The sequence below is a fragment of the Lithobates pipiens genome, unplaced genomic scaffold, assembly GCF_037356315.1.
Source record: "Lithobates pipiens isolate NorthernLeopardFrog02 unplaced genomic scaffold, aLitPip1_a1.2 Scaffold_27, whole genome shotgun sequence".
NCBI classification, from domain to species: Eukaryota; Metazoa; Chordata; class Amphibia; order Anura; family Ranidae; genus Lithobates; species Lithobates pipiens.
In genome coordinates, this window is record NW_027507788.1 from 137,036,892 (window position 1) to 137,058,485 (window position 21,594).

Sequence of the window (21,594 nt, forward strand, 5' to 3'; positions counted from 1 at the left end):
TATATATATATATATATATAATATATGTTTGATATTTCAAAAATACCAGTTGAAAATATCAGAGAATCAGAGCTGTCAGAACTAGAATTTATGGATGTTTTTTTAACATTGTATCAAGTGTACAGGAGATCTTATCACTCCATCATCTTGATTTACAATTGTGGTATACAAGAGCCCTTGTTTTTTTTTGATAAAGGCGTCAGATTTTTTTTTAGCCTCCGCCAAATACACACCTGATACTTAAAGTGGAACTACATTGCAACTGAGCACCACAAAAAACACTATTTAATTCATTTTTAATATTCAAAGCAAATTCACCCTTCCATCAATGTCTCCGTGCTTTATTTTGTTGAGAAATCACTTTGAAAAACACTCCCCCTAGTATATCTAGCCATGGCCATCTTGAGTAAGGGCAGATGATTCATGTAACATTTACTTCCTGGAATCCATCTGCCCTTAACTCAAGCATGCATGCAGGAGAGTGTGTTTAGCTGAGAACCCCCCTGCCTCCTAAAGACTCCTGGAATGTATAACATCATTTGCCTAGGCAAGAAACCGGAAGGTAACAGAAGAAATGTAAAAAAATAAAGTAAATATATACTTTATCTATCTATTTACTAATGCTAGCAGCATGAGGATTAAAAATAATAAATGTTGATTGGGGGAGTGAGGTTACACTGTAAGGACATACAAATGGATGTCAGCTTAGCAAGACAATTGTGCCTTTCTCTTTATGGCTGCTTGACAGTATGCATTATGTGGGGGGTCTAGTATTTCTGGAGAAACAGAGGGTAATACAATGTTTTTCTTTTACATTTTAATTTAAAAAAAATTAAAAATGGAAAAATACCAGTGGATTGGCAAATTCAAACCCACCAAAACTTTAACAGTAGGAACTTTATTCACTTGTTCTCCCCACTAAAATGTTTTAACCATTTGCCAACCATATACAGTACATATACAGGAATACCCCACTTTTAAGTACACAATGGGGTTTATTTACTAAAGCTGGAAAGTGCAAAATCAGGCTCACTTCTGCATAGAAACCAATGAGCTTCTAACCCCAGCTTGTTCAATTAAGCTTTGGTAATAAAACCTGGAAGCTCATTGGATTCTATGCAGAAGTGAGCCTGATTTTTCACTTTCAGCTTTAGTAACTAAACCCCATTGTGTACTTAAAAGTGGGGTATGTCTGTACAGTGGCAAGGCGGATCTCCTATGTCAGATCATGTACCTAGTACGTGATCCATGCACCGGGCTAGGGAGCACACCTGTGCGTGCCCGCCACCTCAACTGTGCTGCAACACAAACCAATAAGTAAGTGCCGGCCGCAGACTGGTCGCTGGCACCCAACGATCAGCTCCAGAGATTACCAAAGACAGCCCTGTTTAAGTAAACAAACACAGGGCTCTCTTCTGACAGCAGCAATGTGCTGTTATATATTTCCTGTAAAGCACATTGCTTAGTAAAAACATCTCACACAGTACACAGTAAAATATGTGTCATGAAGGGGGGTAAACCTTCTGGAGCTGAAGTGGTTAATATTTAGTACTTACATTATTTTATGCTAAATTGTTTTACCATCGAAGCATTTTTTCATAGAAAAAAATGTCAAGGTTTTTACAATTGTTTCTTAAATAAGATGTGATGTGACTTACCTCTTCCTTTTCTGCTGATTGAAGGTCCTGCCACTCCTCAATGACATGAGCCAGATCGATAGTGTTCATATGTACACGGACCTCCCCAATGGCATCATGTTTTGAAAACCGGTCAAAATCATATACTGACATCACTAATGTCTTACCTCCCAGCTCTGCATAGGGAATCTGGAAAAAAGAGAAACATGAACAGGTGGATAATATTCCTTTGTGTATATAATATATTGTTCTCAGAAGCTAGCATGTGTTCAAATAATAAAATATAGTTTTCTTTTGCTCAGTGCATACTAAGGGACCAAACACACTATTCAATTTTCTGCAGATTTTTGTCTTCAGATTTACCAAAACCATTTAGTGCAAGGGCCTATCCGATTGCATACAAATTGAAACTCTTAGCCCCCGTACACACGGTCGGAAATTCCGACAGAAAAGGTCAGATTGGATTATATTGTTGGAAAATCCGATCGTGCTCAGATCAAATTACAAGACCAAAGCTATTGGCTACTAGCTTGAACGTAGTTCTGTCATAACGAATGAATGTCATCACGTTCCGAACGATCAAATTTTCCGACAACTTTGTCCAACCGTGTGTATGCAACACCAGTTTCGGACAAAATCCGTCTGAAAAAATCTGATGGATTTTGTGGTCAGAATGTCCGACCGTGACCTCATATTATATGGTTTTGGTGAATCTGAAGACAAAAATCTGCAGAAAATAGTGTGCAAGGAGTCTAAGGCCCTCACATCCAATTCGCATGACAAGAGAGTGTGAGGAGCTCTCAATGGAGCTGGTTCACACATCTCCGCAATGGCCGCAGAGCGAATTGCACAGGAGTTCTGTTCGTCTTTGGCCCTGTTTCAGGTCCGAATTCAGACAAAAATTCGGGCCAGATTCGTCCCTGAAATGAAGAACAGGGACGCATCAGACCCCTGCTGTGATCCGCATCCAAATTAGGTGTGAACCCACCTTTAAGGATCTTTAAAAGGCAAAATGAAAAAGCTGGATCTTCAGTCAAAACTCAAATATAAACTCTAAAGCTTCGTACACACGATCGGACTTTCCAACAACAAAACCGTGGATTTTGTCCAAAGGATGTTGGCTCAAACTTGTCTTGCATACACACGGTCACACAAATGTTGGCCAACAGTTATGAACGTAGTGACGTACTAGACGCACTGCGTGGTTATTCAGCTCTTTAGCACCACCCCTTTGGCTCCTTCTGCTAATTTTTTGTTAGTAGAAGTTTGGTGAGTGTTGATTCATGCTTTTCTTTACGCGTTTTTCATTTAGTGCTTTTCATTTCATGCTTTTCAGTTCGTTTCTGAACGGCCGTTTATCAACCAGACATGTTGCGGAATCGGAGGAGATAACACGATATTTATTATTGGCCTTGGAGTTATTGCTTTGACATTATTTTTTTGGTTGCATAATGATTTGATTTGGTAAATTTTCTATATTTTTGGATGCATAGAATTCACTTTTTGGTTATTTTTTATTGGCAGAAAGCATGTCTATTTTTTTTTTTAATGCACAATAAAAAAAAATTGTGGAGAATAATACTTGGCTATGTGTTTTACTTCAAATGACAGTTAGGGTGAAGGCAGTTACATTTTAAAAAACACAATGTAAAATTAACAAGGAACACCAGCATAGTTGTATCTTTTTTCTTAAAAACTATGGGATAATGGTGTTGTGGTAACTTGCCCAAAAAACAAAACAAAAAAAAACATAATAATATTATTCTTGATATCACTAGAAAAAAAAAGGCTTTGAAAATTTGTTTGCAAAAACTCCATCAGTATCACAAGCAAAGTAGCTTCATTATTATCCCATTAAAGAAGAAGAGAATGTGCGCTGCATTTGGAGATTTCATAATTTGCCACGTCACAAATGTTAATTCTCCATTATGAATGCTAGTTTACAAGACTGTCTGCTTCTGGGCATGCGTGTTTGTACTTTGGACTTTTGTCCGATGGACTTGTGTACACACGATTGGAAAATCCGACAATACACATTTGTTGGCAGAAAATTTGAGCGCATGCTAGCCAACATCTGTTGGTGGAAAGTCCGACAACAAATGTTCGATGGAGCATATACACGTTCGGACTTACTGCCAACAAGCTCACATCCAACATTTCCTGTCGGAAAATCCGATCGTGTGTACGCGGCATTATTCTATAAACAAGGATTCCATCTTGTATATATTTAGTCCACATACCATTCCCTGCACACATTCCTAATATTTATTTTAAAGGAAAAGTAACTGTCGTTACAAATGTTTTTGAATTACGGAACTAACTTCTAAATAACTGTAAATGTATGTGATTCTTGTATAATTTTATTAATATTAATAATTTCCAATTTGCGGTGTGTTAGAAAACACAAAGAAAGTGCAGAAGGTGTGGGATCTTTTCTCTACATTTATAAAATACAACCCAGTGGAAAGTGACATATCCTATTCAATTACCTATGGCTTATACGTATACCTTATACCTTATACCTATACCTATCTGAGATGATCCAGATGGATAATCTGCATTGTGGCATCATCTAATATGGCAAAACTTTCTTGTTTCTTGTTCTTCTTTATAATTTGTTACTTACAATGCAATCATCAGAAGAATTTTTAGTTTCTTCTCTTGCATAAGCAATACAACATTTTTAAAAATATTTTTGGATTGCCAAATTTTAACATTGTTAAATAAGGTTTCTGTCCAGTCTATTTCCCCATCTGTCTACCCTGTCTCCCCCAAACCCTATTTGTTCTCTTTTCAATATCTCAACATTGTAATTCTCTATAAGCTGAGACCTATTCCACATATTTTAGGCTCTGTTCACACCTAAACCGTCCGTGGATCGCACAGCAACGCTGTCGGTCCCTGTTCTCCATTTCAGGGATGAATCAGGGCAGAACCTTTGCCTGAATTTGGCCCTGAAACGGAGGCAAAGACGCACAGCATTTCTGTGCAGTGCGCTCCCCGAGATTTGTGAACCAGTTCCATAGAAAGCCGATCACATTCTCCTGTTATGCGAATTGGACAAGTTTCTTTTTTTAAATAATCAGGATGAGCATTTAAAGTGATATTCCTACCATCAAGTAGGATATATTAGTGCAAGCAGGTAAAATAAATTATGAAAAAAATATATATAAAATTTATGAAATTAATCAACTTGATAATTACAAATTCATTGCTGTTAAAATCTGTTAAAATCTACAGAATATGCAGATTTGGTATATTCACAGATGACTGACAGTCATTAAAATGGATGTAAACCCAATTAATTTAATTTGAGCTGGGCACATATATCAGCAGTATTTTCTTATCTCTCTTCATAGTACATGTCCCGTAGCTGTCTTCTGCTCCGTTCTTCTGTTATCAGCCTTATAACCCCTGACAAGTTCTCTGTCACATATGATAAAAGCAGCTGGAGTTTTGTGTTGGGGAGGATGCTGTAAATAGATTAGCAGAGTCCTGAACTATTCAACGAAGAGAGCTGAGAGTCTCTACCTATGAGGAGAGAGGATGTACGCATTTCCTCCAATGCATAGGATGCATTAAGGTGAAAAAACAAGAAGCTTTACAACCCCTTTAACCATGAATGATGGCCCCTAAATGTGTTCCTTGTTTGCATACATATGGGTATGTACAGAAGTACATTTTTAACTTCTTTTCATGTGTTTTATTTTATTTCATTTTATTTTCATTCTTAAAACTCTTTCCTTCTTTTTTTTTTACTTGCCATCACAGTGAGGCTTACAAACCCCTTATGTAATAGAAAAGCACAGGGGCTCTTTAAGGAGAAATCAGGGGTCAATTAGACTCCTTATGTCACCTCTGCACTCCTTTACATACTTAGTTAAAGCGGGATTCCACCCTAAAGTGGAACCTCCGCTGATCGGATCCCTCCCCCCCTCCGGTGTCACAATTGACACCTTTCAGGGGGGAGGGGGGTGGAGATACCTGTCAAAGACAGGTATTTACACCCACTTCCGGGCATAGACTCCCGTGGGAGTCTACGCCATTTCCTGCCCTGCCGCGCTGTCTGCTGGGACACACACGGGTCCCAGTGACAGCGCGGAGATTTCCTATTGCGCGGCGCAACTTGCGCATGCGCAGTAGGGAACCGGGAAGTGAAGCCGATTCGCTTCACTTCCTGATTCCCTCACCTAGAATGGTGGCGGCAGCAGCCGAGGGCCGAGCGATCGATCGGCCTCGGCTGCCGGCATCGCTGGAACCCGGGACAGGTGAGTGTCCATTTATTAAAAGTCAGCAGCTGTAGTATTTATAGCTGCTGGCTTTTAATATTTTTTTTTTGGTGGAATCCCTCTTTAAGTTGAAAAAGGTGTTGGAAGAACAACAGCAATCTGTTTACATACTGTGACTGTGTATATGCAATTATACCTCACTATCCAGCAGGTGGCGCTTCAGTATTATAGTGTGTTATCTATGGTAAGGTAATCAGAGGAAGTACCATCCTTATTGTGTTATATGCATTTGTTTGTTGTTCTCTTCCTCTCCATGCGAGTAAAGCTATCCTCTGCATACAAAAAGCTTCCTTCGCTTAATTGAAATACTCTGCACAATAAAAGATCAATCTAGTTCAGCCAATAAAAAATCTATTCCTACCTTTTGAAGCTAAATGACAATTCTGAACCTGGAAGTGCTCAAAGTTTGCTGCTTCCCAGTTCATTCTATTTAGGGGAGATTAGTGAATGGATGTCTGCTTTCCCTCTCCTTTCCCTGACATAACTGCAGTTTGTCATTGACATCCTGGCACCCAAGAGGAGAGAGGTGAGCCTGGAATGCATGGCTTAGGTGGGAAGCAGGAGGTCATGTTACTACACACTTGGAAGTGATTGGGAGGCTGTAAGAATCACTTCCACAATAGTCAACAGAGAAGATAGAAACAAACACCTGGCTGCTATACTTACCAGTGCTGCTTCTAATGTATGAGACCAGTGCCACATTGAGACTAGTGCCTGGTGGCTATGGTGCCCTATGCTATGGGCTATGTGGCCTAGTTCGAAATCCAGCCTTTGCCACAGCCCCTTCAACTACATCCACATCCTATGTACAGCATCAAGCAACTGCCAACAGTTTAAATTATTTCTGGTTTGCTTTTATAAATAATATTCCTAAAGAGAGAAACAGACAGAGAAAATACCTTAAATGTGAACGTTTCATTAAAGGTTGGGTTGAGAGTCTTGCGATGTACTTTCGTTTCATGCTTCTTCTTTTTGTCTGGGAGAAGAAAAACTTTGACGTAAGGATCAGATGTTCCACCAATATCCAATGCTGGAAGATCTGCAGCCTGTATAAGTCCCACAACCAACTGTAAAAAATAACAGAAGAAGAAAGACGTGTGTTATAACAAAGACCAGGAAGGAGATTGAGAAAAATGAGTAGCGTAGAGTAAAATAATTTGTGCAATTTTACATACCATGTTTCCCCAAAAATAAGCCTGGGTCTTATATTCATCTTGGCAACAAAAGACACAATAGGGCTTATTTTCGAGGTAGGTCTTAACATGTAATATGTTGTCTTCTCTCCCCCTCTCTCTCCCTACCTGACTGGGATCCCCAGTGTGAACTGAGTTAAAATGCTTGTAAAATCCTATAATCCACTCTATTGCAGTAGTATATAATGTATAATGTGTGTGTATTTGTAATATAATTGTGCCAAATTCCTTCGTTACACCACAGAAGACCTACATATGTCATCTATGTGACTTTATTTTGTGTGATTATTTATTCACCTGTAGTTTTTCATTTACATTTGTTGTATTTTTTTTACAATTGTAAAAATTTGATTTACATATGGAATATTGTTTTTTGTGAGCACTATTTATGGCGTGATAATTTGATGTTAAAGGTATAGGATCATGTTTAGAACACATTGAGGCAGCACAACACAGTTTGTTTCAACCGCATGCCGACCAGCCGCTGCAGTTATACTGCGGCAGCATGGCTCGGCTGCGCGAATCACCGTTATGCTACATCGGTAGCATAAACAGCCACTGGGGGGCGATTGCACACTGCCGGAGGCGCGTGCCCCCCACTCGCTCCTTGAGCCAATGCGAGTGCCTGGCAGTCTCGATCATCGTCGGGCCCCCGCGGTCGCTCGGGGCACATGGAGAACCGGCAGCTGTGTGTGTAAACACAGTTTCCAGTTCTCTAAGCAGTGAACTGACAGATCGTCTGTTCATACAGAGTATGGACAGTGATCCGTTAGTTTACCTGCAAAGTCCCATCCCCCTTCAGTTAGAACACAAACTAGGATACATATTAACCCCTCCCCTGCCCCCTTAGTGTTAACTCTTTCACTGCCAGTGATATTTTTACAGTAATCAATGCAATTTTAATCACACTGATCGCTGTATTAATGCCAGTGGTCCCACAAACGTGTCAAAATTGTCCGACGTGTCCGCCATAACGTTGCAGTCATGACAAAAATCGCTGATTGCCGCCATTACTAGAAAAAACGAATTATTAATAAAAATGCCATAAAACTATCCCTTATTTTGTATGTAGAGGCGGCTCCTGAAGAGCACGCGCTATGCGGTTTTTCTAAAATTAAAGTTGCCTAAACTGCAGTTTGGTTTGGGTGTAATTATCTAAATTGGCCCTTAGCATCAGTCTGACTGGACTGTGAGATGTTCAGCCTGGCCACAGGGGGCACTGTCTCTTCTGGCAGGCATGGAACTGTGGTCTGGTCAGGCGCTTAATTTACTCTCTCTCGGAGCCCGCCCAGTGGGAGTCGCGCTCTCGCTGTGCTTCTGGGAGAGGGTACATAAGATACAGATGTCATGTGGTTCAGGGTTCCGGTCCAGTATGATGTGCTGATTACATGGTCCTGGTCCTCCTGACCAGCCCCCAGGAAGGCTATGGCCTGGGGTGCGGATTCACCCGACTTTAATGCCTTGGAGCTGGCTAGCCCAAGGCACAGAAACTAAAGGAGGATTCTTTTTTTTTTTTTTTTTTGCACACATCAGCGAATTTCTCTATTGAGACATAAATCAACTTTCCGTTCAATATTGTCTCCTCATTTATTCACATCATTGTGGCATAATAAATATTTTTTCACATTATCATCGGAAAATAGAAAATTCTTTTCTTTTTTTTTTTTTTAATAGAAAAATACAAATCATTTATTCCTCATAACTCTTTATTATTTTTCCCCATCCCCTCCCCCCCCCCCCCCCCCACCCAATTCCCTAGTTATCTGTCAGTGTTTTTTTTCTTCCTCCTTTTATTCCTCCTCTTATATGGATTATGGTCTTAAATATTCTACATAGCTCCAGTTTTTTTTAAAAATCCCTCCAGCATTTCCATTTTATTTCTACAGCTTCTCTTTCGATATCCTCTCCACCAATTAGTTTTTCCATCTTATATGTCGCTTCGACCGCATCCACCCACTCCCACATCGATGGGGTTTCCTTTTCCTGCCATTTTTTAGGGATTAATTTTTTCGCTGCATTAAGGAGGTGTGGGATTATGGTTTCTTGATATTGTCTTATATTACTCTTTGTGGCGTGGAACAATATAATCCAGGGATCTGTTTTCAACTTTATTTTAGTTATCTCTCTTATTTTTTGTAAGATTTTCCCCCAGTAAGATAGAATTTTTGGGCATGTCCACCATAAATGTGCCATCGTGCCTTTGATTTTACAACCTTGCCAGCATTCCGCTGATCTTCCCTGCTGAAATTTTGCCATCCTATCTGGAGTATAGTACCATCTGGTAAGGCATTTATAGTTCATCTCAGCTGTTTTACTATCTTTTGCCGAACTATGTGTTAATCTCATTATTTTGCTTATTGTGTCCTGGTCACATTGTGTACCTAGATCATTTTCCCATTTTCTAATGTATGGCGGGACCTCCAGCTCTCCCAACGTCATCAGCAGTCCGTACATCCTTGAAATGATTCCTTTCGGATTATTTGTTGTACAGAGTCGCTCCAATTGCGTCAGCTCATTATCCGATCTTACTGGTTGTGGTAAACTGCCAATAAAATGAGTTAGCTGGAGGTAACGCCACCCGTCCATTAACATTAAGTCCTTGTGCTCTAATTCACCTCGTGTTATAAGTTTACCTCCTTTCATAATGTCTTTTATTTGTATATTTTCATTTTTTATCCAATTACCACCTATTTCTTTTATCCCCGGTGGAAATAATTCGTTCTCTTTCAATGCAATAAGCGGTGAGTTATAGTGTCCATTTAATTTTTTATACACCTCATTCCAAACTTTTAGTGCTATCCGTGTCATCTCATTTGTGCTCCCTTCTAAAACCCTATATTTTGGAGGATTCCACACTATTTTTCCTAAATGTGTCCCACTATATTTAAATTCTAAGTTAACCCACCTTTTCTCTTTACCTTTCTCTCGCACCCAATCTACAATTCTGGACAACACTATTGCCTTATAATAATTCAGCAAGTCAGGGACAGCTAGTCCTCCTCGCTTCTTCTCCTGTTTTAATACTGAAAAAGAGATCATGGATTTTCTATTTTTCCATATAAAGTTAAGTAATAATGATTTTAACTTTGAAAAATAGCCAGCAGGGATTTCGATCGGCATCATCTGGAATTTATATATAATCTTAGGGAGAATAACCATCTTCAGTGTGTGTATTCGCCCCAGCCAAGAAAGTGGTCTTTTGGAAAGTCGTTTAAGTTCATTTTTGATTTCGTTTAATAATGGGATGTAGTTTAATTGGTAAATTTTTTCGTACGAATTGGCCAGTTTTATTCCTAAATATTTCAAGTTTCCTCTCCATGTAAATTTACATTCATTTTGGATCTGCTGTATCTCTTGTTTCCTAAGATTAATATTCAATATCTCGGATTTTGTTTGATTTATTTTAAAATTCGACATTTCCCCATAATGTTCTAGAGCTTTGTTCAGTTTGGGTAGAGTATCCCTAGGGTTACTTATGTAAAACAATACGTCATCTGCGAAAGCTGCAAGTTTATGTGTTTCTTTTCCCACTTTAATTCCTGTAATTCCAGGGTTGTTTCGAATCGTGGAGAGGAGAGGCTCTAACGATAATATAAATAAAAGGGGCGATAATGGGCAGCACCGTCTAGTCCCATTTTCCATCTCAAAAGGCAGGGAAGATGTTCCGTTAATCTTTATGGTTGCAGTCGGGTGGAAATAGAGCGTTTTAATCCACTGGATCATTCTAGGTCCTATGCCCATTTTTTCCAGTGTTAAAAACATAAATCCCCAGTCCACCCTGTCGAAGGCTTTTTGAGCGTCCGTCGACAGTAGTAAGACCGGGGCATCTAGTTCCTCCCATTGAGTTATCAACAGGAGGGTTCTCACCCCATTGTCTTTACCTTCCCTCCCTGTTACAAACCCGACTTGGTCCGGGTGGACCAGATGGTTCATCAGAGTTTTCAGTCTACTTGCTAGTATTTTAGCAAACAGCTTAGTATCTACGTTTTGTAGTGATATAGGTCGGTAGCTAGAGCAGATCATCTTGTCCTTTCCTTCTTTTTGGATCACAGTTATTGAGGCAGTTAATGCCTCTTTACTCATTTCATAATTTAGCCCTAGGCCGTTCATATATTTACACAATCTTGGGGTCAGGATATCTTTAAACTTTTTATAGTAATTTATTGTAAATCCATCGGGTCCGGGGCTTTTCCCTGGGGCTGAGTCTTTTATGGCTTTATTTATTTCCTCCTCCGTGATGGGGCTTTCTAGATTTCCTTTTTCATTTTCAGTAATCTTAGGCAAACCTGCTTTATTTAGGTATTCATCTATTTTTCTTTTTATTTTATTTTTTTCTCCTACTTCCTTTTCTTTTTTTTTACTGCGTATAAACGTTTATAGTAGGTTCTAAATGTTTCTGCTATTTCTTTAGTTGTATATGTCATATCTCCATGTTCTGTTTGTATTCTTTCAATATAGTTTATAGCTTTTTTCTTTTGAAGGATTTTTGCTAGGTGTTTAGTAGGTTTATTACCTTCCTGATATCTTTCTTTAGCTAGTTGCCTAAAGATTCTGTTTGTTTCCTGTTCCATTAACTCATTTAGTTCTTCTCTTTTATTTCTTAATCTTTGCAAGGAATTTCTATCAGGGGTACCTTTTTTGTGTAGTTGTTCTATTACAAAGATTTCTTCTCTTAGTTTTTGTTCCTTAGTATTTCGATCTTTTTTTTTTCGCACCCCAGGCTATCAAGATCCCTCGGATGTATGCCTTGTGGGCATCCCTAAAGGAGTATTCTGAGGTGGTTGGGTGCCGTCTCCGGTTCGGGAGAGACACAGTGTACTTTCAGCATTCCAGGGGAGGACTCTTCAGAAGAACACCACGTACGGGTTGGTTTTCTTGGCAAGAGCCTGGAAGGGCTGAAGTAACCAAGATAATCTCATCTTGTGGATATCGCCAAGCAGCCTGAAAGATCCAGGTATCCCACAAGTGTTCTAAAGCTTAGTTTCCTACATTTCTACAACAACGTCTGTGGCAGAGACATTATCTTGTACATTTCTACAACAACGTCTGTGGCAGAGACTTGTTCCTGAGTAAGCACCAAGTTGGCTGCTAGGCCTTGTGAGAGAGGGACTGTCCAACCTGAGTGATCATCCAGCTTCAAGTGGCTATTCTCTGGATGCAATCAAAGTAAGCAAGTTCTTCAATGTGTTTTTGACTTTGATACTAAGAGTACCTGAATTTCCCTTCCAACCCTCTGATCCCAAGTTGAAAGACTGTTCAATTGTCTGAGTTTTGCAAATAAAGTCCATTCAAGAGGATCTATTGTCAGTCTCAAGTTACTGGGCCATCTACCACGGGACATACCCTAGACGTGCAACAAGGAGAACGCAGGGTAACGGTAAGCCCAAAAATAACCAGCAGCTCCTTCGGGGGTTAGTGCTACATGTAGATACTATAACTTTTGTATAAACCAATCAATATGCTCTTATTGTGTTTTTTTTTTACCAAAAATATGTAGAAGGATATGTATCGGCCTAAACGGAGTTAAAATATTGTTTTATTTATATATTTTTGTGGGATATTTATTATAGCAAAAACGTAAAAATTATGTGTTTTTTTCAAAATTGTCGCTCTTTTTTTGTTTTGTTTATAGCGCCAAAAGAAAATTGGGAGCTACGTCGCAGGACCGCGCAATTGTCAGTTAAAACGACGCAGTGCCAAATCACAAAAAGTCTTTGGCCAGCCAAATGGTCCGGGGCTTAAGTAGTTAATATTTACCTACTTGCCGCCCCACTCCTGCAGATATACTATGGTGAGAAAGGATAGGCAGGCTCAGTCGTGTATATATATATATACATGATTGAGCCTGCTTTGATTTATAAGTGGGCATGCAGTTTGCCTCTCCTGTGACCACTGTGTTACCAACAGTGATCAGTATGTAAAAAAACATAACCTCTGGCTTTCCATTCATGAACAGCTTGCTTACTGTTGTGATCTGTGATTGGACCAAAGCAATCACATAGTACCTGGCTACCTGACCTGTACCATGTGATTAGCTTAGCCAATCATAGATCACAATCAAAAGCAAGCTGTTCACGAATGGGAAGCCCATTCATGACAGCTAAAGCTATTGCTTATACAGTGAAAAAAAAAACTAAAAAAATAACGCTCCCAAATTTGTCAGACTGTCTCCAAATCTATCCACCTTTAGGCGATCCCTGAAAACGTTTCTCTTCAGAGAAGCCTATACTGCTTCTGCATAACAACTGTACTTTCATTTTCTTCATTAGTCCATCCATCATAGTTTTTTTTTACCCTTTCGTATCACTTGATCCTCCCTCCTAGATTGGACTGAGAGGGCTAAAGAATATGACCCGAACAGCATGGGCATGTGGCTCCCCCCCGGACAGATATAATATTTATTTATGAAAAAAAGTCATGTCACTTTAAGAAAAATGTACAGTAGGTCAGGCGGAAAAATAGGGTCAGGTAACACTGGAGTATAGATAGGGAAAGTCATTGATCCAACCAGGAAGGTTCAAAAGCTTACATGACCAGTGGGAACATTCTAGAAGTGTGACAAGGTTATATAAAGGGGTCCTCCGTGGGAATCTCCTCACAGCTGATAAGATTACAGCAACAAGCTCAGCTCAATTGAGCTATTATATTTTGTGTGATGGCTGTCCTGATCATGAAGACTCTAATGTGCCGAGTGCTGGAGCGAGCAGGGGACAGAGGAGGTGAAGAATGACTGAGAAGATGCCTGGAGTTGGGGGAAGAAGAGGACGTATGGCGGGAGCAGGTGCCTGAAGAGGAAGGACCGGCAGTGGCAGAGGTACCTGGCTTAATTAATGGAAGAGGCAGACCTGTAACTCGCAGCCCATGTCCTCGGCAGCAAAATCAGTGCTGCCCACTATAGCGTCCCCCCCACCTCAGACCCAAGGGAACCAGACATGGCACCGCCAGAAGACGTGGCTTCCAGTGTGGGGACCAGAAGAACCAGCCTCAGAGAGAAGAGGAGGAGGAGAACACTATCGCCTTCACCTCCCAAGAACAGAGGAAGGCGGGCTCAGGTATCAGAATCCACTGTGATGGCTGAGGAGGCAGTAGCTTCCACACAGAGCGACAATCAGTCAAGATTACCTCATACACAAGAGCAAGTGATACCTACTGTGACCACTGGAGGCTTTAAGAGAGCAGCAGCTGCTGAGTTCTCCTAGGCAAGCTAATGCAACAGTGTCATCTAGTGGTCAGGGTGAGTTGGCACAGGTTTTAAATAATATAATGGTTTCTATTAATAGGCTTAAAGTGGAGTTCCAGGCTTATTAAAAGTCAGCAGCTACAAAAAGTGTAGTTGCTGACTTTTAATAAACAGATACTTACCTCTTCCACGGTCCAGCGATGCGGCCGAACGGGGTGTCGCTCCTCTCCCCCTCCTCTTCGCCGGCGCCTCCATTGCCACTCTGGGCACTCAGCCATGACAACTTTTGGCTTCACGGCGCATGTGCGAGTCGAGTGGATAGGCGATCTCCTGGGACCTGTTGCGTGTCCCAGGAGATTGCCTAGAGGGAGGCGCCGCCTAAGGCGAAAGGAGGAGTCGCCTTGGCGGTCCCTGGGTGGAAGGAGGAAGTGGGACAGGAAGTCCCCCTTCTAACGAAGCCCCCCACTCCCCCCTAAAAAAATGACATGCCAAATGTGGCATGTAAGGGGGCGAGGAGAGCTTAAAGCGGAAGTTCAATTTTTGGGTGGAACTCCGCTTTAATGACAGCATTAACACACATAACAATGATAATGTTAATTACTGTAACGTATGGGTTAATGAATCCGGGAATAGTTGTGGAAATGTTTCTAATACTAATAACACTTCTTCTATTTCAGCAATTAACACCAATAACATTAATAGTTTCCGAGGTGAAATTAATATTAATAATTCTTGAAATGTCACCATTCGGGTATCATCTGTATGTTCAGGTAAAAGAAAAAATATGGAAAGGGCAGTTCATTGACATTTTGTCCTTACTGCCCTCAGCAAAAGAGTTTATTAACAAGCCTGACAAAAAATCTGAGGATAAATCTGAAGAAGATAGGCGTAGACTCGTGGCAAGGTCTTTTCATAATTGGGTGCAGACATTTAGCGTTTATGCCAGTGTGTTAGAAGAAAAACACCCAGAATACCGTAGCAGTCTTTTTCAACACCTTGAGCATGTGCTTGAAGCATATAAAAGCTTTGGTGGTTTAGGCTGGTACCAGTACGATGAGTATTTTAGACAAAAATTGTCCATATTTCATTTTTGAAATGGGGTAATAAAGATATAGATTTATGGCTAAACCTTATAGTGCCGCAAAAATTGGCTTAGTGTCCCATTATAAAAAGGGGTTACTATTTTACATTTAATGAGAATCAGTGCAAATGGTGGGGGGGGGGGGGGGGGGTCATGCAATAACAAGCATGAGTGCTCGCACTGCTCAGGCCCCCACTCATTGCTCAAATGTTTTAAAAGGAATACCAACACACACGGGCAAAGAGATAACTATTCAAAAAGCTTGCACACCGGTGAACCTACAAAACATGCAGCAATGGATGGAAATTTATCCAGACCAAGAGACAGCCAAGTTTTTAATTTAAAGTTTCTCCAGTTTTCCTTTGCCAGTTTTCAAAGGTATAGGATGCAAATTGGTTCATAATTTTAAATCAGTATTATAATTTCCACACATTGTTAAAGAAAAATTTGATAAATAAATTAAAGAGGGTAGAATAGAGGGACCATTCAATTTCCCTCCATTTAAAAAGTTTATAGTATCTCCATTAGGAATTATCCCAAAAAAGGATCACAACTAATTTGGCCTAATACATCATTTATCCTTCCCGATAGGTGCATCATTAAATGACAAATAAATGAAGACCTAGCATCCGTCTCATACTGTACATTTGAAGAAGCTGTTTGCCATATCAGGGAATTTGGGAAGGCTGCGCTACTCACGAAAGCTGATATTAAAGAGGAAGTAAACCCTAATGGGTTTACTTCCTCTTTCATTCCCTGCAAAGGCAAAGCATAATGGACTACTATGCATCACATAGTAGTCCATTATGTGCCACTTACCTGGCACAGGAGCCAGCGAAGTCACCGCTGTCCCATGCAGTCCGGCGCATCCATCTTCTCGGTGGGGTCTCGCAGCTCCTCCGCTGTCATTCGGCTAAGCCGCGATGACGTCACTCCCGCGCATGCGCACGGGAGCCGACACGCGCGGCATCTCTGTCATTGAAGATGCCGCGCTCAGTGCCTGTCTTCCGGCAAATATCTCCTAAACCGTATAGGTTTAGGAGATATTTCTTGGAACTACAAAGTGGTTTGTAAGGGTTTACAACCACTTTAAAGCAGCGTTTAGATTTCTTTCGATTAGCCCAGCTTCTTACAATTTACTTGGCATGGTTTTCGAAGACAAATTTTACTACTGTAATAGATAAGATTAAGAGTATCATGAAATGTCTATTCCAATATATATATATATATATATATATATATATATATATATATATATATAAATAAATATATGTACATGTTTTATATGCCTGACATATCAGCTTCAGTTTATCAGCCTTAAAGCGGGAGTCCGCCGGGAGTTCCGCCGTTTTTTTTTTTTAAAAGCCAGCAGCTACAAATACTGCAGCTGCTGACTTTTAAAATAAGGACACTTACCCGCCCAGCGCGCCCGCGATGTCAGCACCCGAAGCCGATCTCTCGATCGTCTCTTGGGTGCTGCCGCCGCCATCTTGGGTATGGGAATCAGGAAGTGGAGCCTTTCGGCTTCATTTCCCGGTTCCCTACTGCGCATGCGCGAGTCGCGCTGCGCAATAAGGATGGACCCGCTGCCTCTGGGATCCATGTGTTTCCCAGCAGGCAGCGGGGGACTTTCGGAAAGGGTCGTAATCTACGCCCCTTTCCGCAGAGAGCTATCCCGGAAGTGGGTGCAGATACCTGTACTGTACAGGTACCTGCACCCCCCTCCCCCCTGAAAGGTGCCAATTGTGGCGCCGGAGGGGGGGAGGATTCCAATGAGCGGAAGGTCCACTTTAGGGTGGACCTCCGCTTTAAGACATATTCAGATATTTTGCAAAGCTCACCCTTCCCTTGCTTGGGAACTGGACTGACTGCAACAGTTAACATAAGTTTGTGCCTGCTTCTGAGAATACATTCAAAATATAACAACATAACACCAACGGTTTAAAAAAGAAGCAAGAACATGGCCACTTCCTCATGGACGTCCCAGCTAAAGGCCAAAACTTTGTCACATATTTTGTCCTAATGTATTTTTATATTTGTGGTTTGTATGGTTTATTGCATTTTATTGAAAGCAGAAAAATCATGTTCAGGACTGTAGTTTACTGGCATTTCAAATGTCAAATGCTTTTAACCATGGTATAAATGCGTTTATAAGCATTTTTAAAGGGGAAACCATTTCTGATAATTTTTGAACATAGAAAAAACACAAATTTCACCACATGCTATTGCCTGCATCAATGGATGAGTCTAGTAGCGATGAACTCTAGTCTTCTCATGCAATTTTCTACTTCTTCGCAGCCTCAGCAACAGCAACATCAGGAGAATTTCTCACACATGCTCATGATGAGATCCATAGTGAAAACACAAAAAATAAGACAGCTATCTACAAGCAGACTGTTCTCTCTGATTTTCTCTCTTCTCTCGCAGAATGGCTGAAATTGTTAATAATTTACTTGCTTTTCATGCATTTTTGACATCTGGGAGGGTCTCCGGAGGGTATCTTTAAAAAACGCTTTTAACCTCAGATGCTCATAACCCCTGCTAAACTCTGTATGTAAAAGCTGTAAAATGGACAGTTAACAGCTGCCAAGTTTACAGCATTCAGAAACGGTTTTCAACTGCCCTGTGTACATGAGCCCTAAGAAACTGCCAAAGCTGCCACAGTACTTCTTCTTTGCCACATGATATCACCAATCTAGTGTGCTGAATGATGCCCAGCATCTTTCAAATCCCTTCCTGTAAACTCTGGTGGTCCTGGTCAGAATATGAACCTCCACAGAAGTAACGTGTGTAGTACATGGTGCAAGCAGGAAAGCTCAAGGCTATGGCTTCTAAGAAATGCATGCAAATATCCCTCTCCAAAAATGAGAAAAGGGATTATGATCAAGTGGCATTTTTTAATGTCAATACTTTAAGTTTTAGTTTAAGTTGTAGTGGTAGTAAACTCTTGGAAGAAAAAAAAGGTTCCTCCTAAAATGTAATATCATAATGTGCTTGTATGCACTGCATACTAACACATTAAGAAATACTTACCGATCTAGAGGCTTCCATCTTCACCTGGACCTCCTTCCCAGCTCACGGCTGCGGATGCTTAATTGGCTGAGCCATGATTACGTCACCTAAGTCTCGGCCACAGCACACAGCTCTGAAGGAACGGCATGGTTATGCCGTTCCTTCAGAGCGCATGCACCGGTGACGTCACCAGCTGATGCTCACTAGAATATCTCCTAAACAGTGCACGTTTAGGAGATATTCATTGTACCTACAGGTACAGGTACATTACAGTTAACTAATACAGCTTAGTTTAGACCTGGCCCAGTCTGGACAATGCTGATAAGGTCACCTTTATGCTTGCTCACCCCCAGCATGTTTACATGTCAATCACTAGATTAACTACATTGTGCAAAATATTAGTATTAGTGTTGACTATACCGACCTTGAGGATCTTAAAGCATTACTCAGCTTTGTTTTACCAAAATACTGACCAGTGTACCATCTTGTTTTAGCCTGCTGGGGCTGATCATCATGGGGCAGATAGTTCTGCTCAGCATGCCATACTGTAAAAACATTTTGCACATACCTGCCCATTTTGGAAATCATAATCCAAGGAATACTGCAGCTTTCCGAGTTTCTCCTCAGGCTTCTCTTCTTTGCCTTCTCCTAACAGAGATGGATCCAAATCCTCCACATCTGGCTGCACCTGCACAGAAAAATATAATTGCATTATTTAACTGTTTTATTATACAGAGAGGTAACAGTCGATAGTGGCAGTACCTACATAAACATGCTTCCCAAGCTGTGGATATCTTGATGCAAATCAGGTAAAAAAAAACGTATTTACATGGTAGATTAGTCAGATTAGTGGAAGGCAATTTCTACCTGGTTGCTATAGGTTACAGCTACTTTGTTATGATTTAATGAATAATCCCAACTGCCTTCCAAAAATAATTCTAATTTGTCTGGTTATATGAGACAAAGGTAGACAAGAAAAAAGATACGGTACTTGGAAATGATGGGTGGAAAACAAAGAGAAAGAGTTACCAAGGAGAGTAAACATTATGAACAGCACTATACACTGGTAAAAACAAAATTGAAGAGGACAAAAAATAATTAAATTTACAAAGAAAGGCAATTGCTCTGAAATCTGATACAACTCAAGAATTGCATTTCCTCTATGTCATATGGATACTCCACTTAATTCCATCTGCAAGAATGACCCTGACTCCTTTGGAATAATTATTACCCTTAGTAAGTTATGTCTCTTTTGCTGATTTTTCAGCTTGTAATTTAGGCTGCACGTAGACTTTAATCAATATTAATAAAATAGATGTGACATGATTGGTATAAAATATATATATAGGTATAAAGAATATATAAAAAAAAAAGAATATATAAAATTGGTATATATATAATTTGTACCTTAAAACTCCAGTTTTTGTTGGCTTTGGTTATTGTAGATTGGGGATGCAGTTAATTAAAGCTGCAGTTAAGCTGCAGTTAATGCAGCTAATTAAACATTTGACAGACACCTTATATGTTTTATATCAATAGTATGTGATAAACAATATACTACTTTGCATCTTGCAGAGAAAAAATGCCCTGATTAGAGATTAAAAATGCAGTATAAATGAATGACTACTGAATAAGTGCAATGGGGGTATTTATCAAAAGGTACGCCAGTTGCTCCATTTGTGCACAGTTCATAAATCTGTCACAGATGTGCAAGTGATTTATTATAATGACACACTTCATGTAACAAATGTGATACATTGAACATTATTTTGTCACATTATAGGAAATTGTGGCAGATTTGCCATACATTTTCCAACTTGTCATCTACCTGACTCTCCCCCTTAACTATTCAGACGAAGCCTTGTATGTCTTGATAAAATACAAAGCTTCCTGTGAGTGTGTTGAGCAGTGTTCAGCCAACTCAACTTTGTTTAGGAACAGGATGGGAAATCCCCGTACCACTATCAGAACACAGTACTGTATACTGTATGTAGCTGAAGCTGTATACAGTTTAAAGTGGTTGTAAACCCTTACAGACCACTTTTACCTACAGGTAAGCCTATAATAGGGCACGGTTTAGGAGATATTTACCATACCCGATTGCACCGACAAAATCGGCGCATGCTCACTAAAGAAAGGGCACGATCGTGCAGTTTCTATAGGGCCCATGCCATGACCGTTGGCTCCCGCGTGCTAGAAGAGGGGTGGAGATGGACGCGGCCACTAGCGGGGACATTGGGGACATTGAGGGCTTTGTTTGCAGGTAAGTGGCCCATAATGGGCCACTTAGTATGCGATGCATACTAGCCCATTATGCTTTTACTTTACAGGGGAATAAAGAGGAAGTAAAACCCATCAAGGTTTACTTCCTCTTCTTCTGTCGATCCCCTCCCCAGATTCAACAAAACCATGCCACTTGAGGCCAACCTTGAGGCCCTCAATTTGTATGCAAATTGGGCAGGCCCCTGCACTACATGGCTCCGGTAAACCCAAGGAAATCAGACAACAAAGTCGCACAGTGGGTATGGGTCTTACAGCTGCTACATCCCCCCTCCAAATCGAACAAATACCAACCACCCAGCCCCGAGGCTAATCGGATGCAGACAAGGCACCAGGTGGGCTAATTACCACCTCAATGAGCCACAGAACCTGTGCAATCTGCTGGCTCCAACCCCATAGACTATGAAACCTGTAACCAGTGACGCCTGTGCCGAGTAATGTCAGGCAATAACTGACAGCGACTCAGCGGCCCAGGTCTACAAATTAATTGTATGTTCGCAGATGAGGTGACGAACAAACCAGGGGGAACTTACGAATGCACTGACCTGGCTAACTACGAAAAGAATGCGGGATAGGGCACGAAACAAATCGCAACTTGCGTAAAATATGAAAAAGGTTTGAATCCTAACTGAAATAGAAAGCGAGACCCGCTGAGGAAGACTATGAACGGAGATGCCGTAACACACTGGAATCGAATGCACTGACTGGTAAGCATGAGGTGAACTGGGAAGAGCCAGCCTGGAGACATGAGGTATCACTAACTGGAACCGACAAAGACCACAGGTATACTTTAAATACACCCCGGGCTCCTTCCATAAATCCAGGCCACCATACTGGCCTTCCTAAATATATGTATATATATATATATATATATATAGTGACAAAGTGGGGTTTTGTAGCTCGGTATTGGTGCCGAAACATG

General features: G+C 40.6%; 1 protein-coding gene across 1 annotated transcript in view; it reads right to left on the bottom strand.

Annotated features, from left to right (window-relative positions):
* Nucleotides 1-21,594, bottom strand: part of LOC143934165 (synaptotagmin-1-like) — a 381,736-nt gene that overhangs the window by 49,381 nt on the left and 310,761 nt on the right. Inside the window, exons 4-6 of the mRNA XM_077457544.1 lie at nucleotides 18,961-19,080; nucleotides 6,826-6,993; nucleotides 1,659-1,826 (exon numbers count right to left, since the gene is read on the bottom strand). Coding sequence (XP_077313670.1) covers nucleotides 1,659-1,826; nucleotides 6,826-6,993; nucleotides 18,961-19,080 — 456 coding nt within the window. The remainder of the gene's footprint in view (nucleotides 1-1,658; nucleotides 1,827-6,825; nucleotides 6,994-18,960; nucleotides 19,081-21,594) is intronic.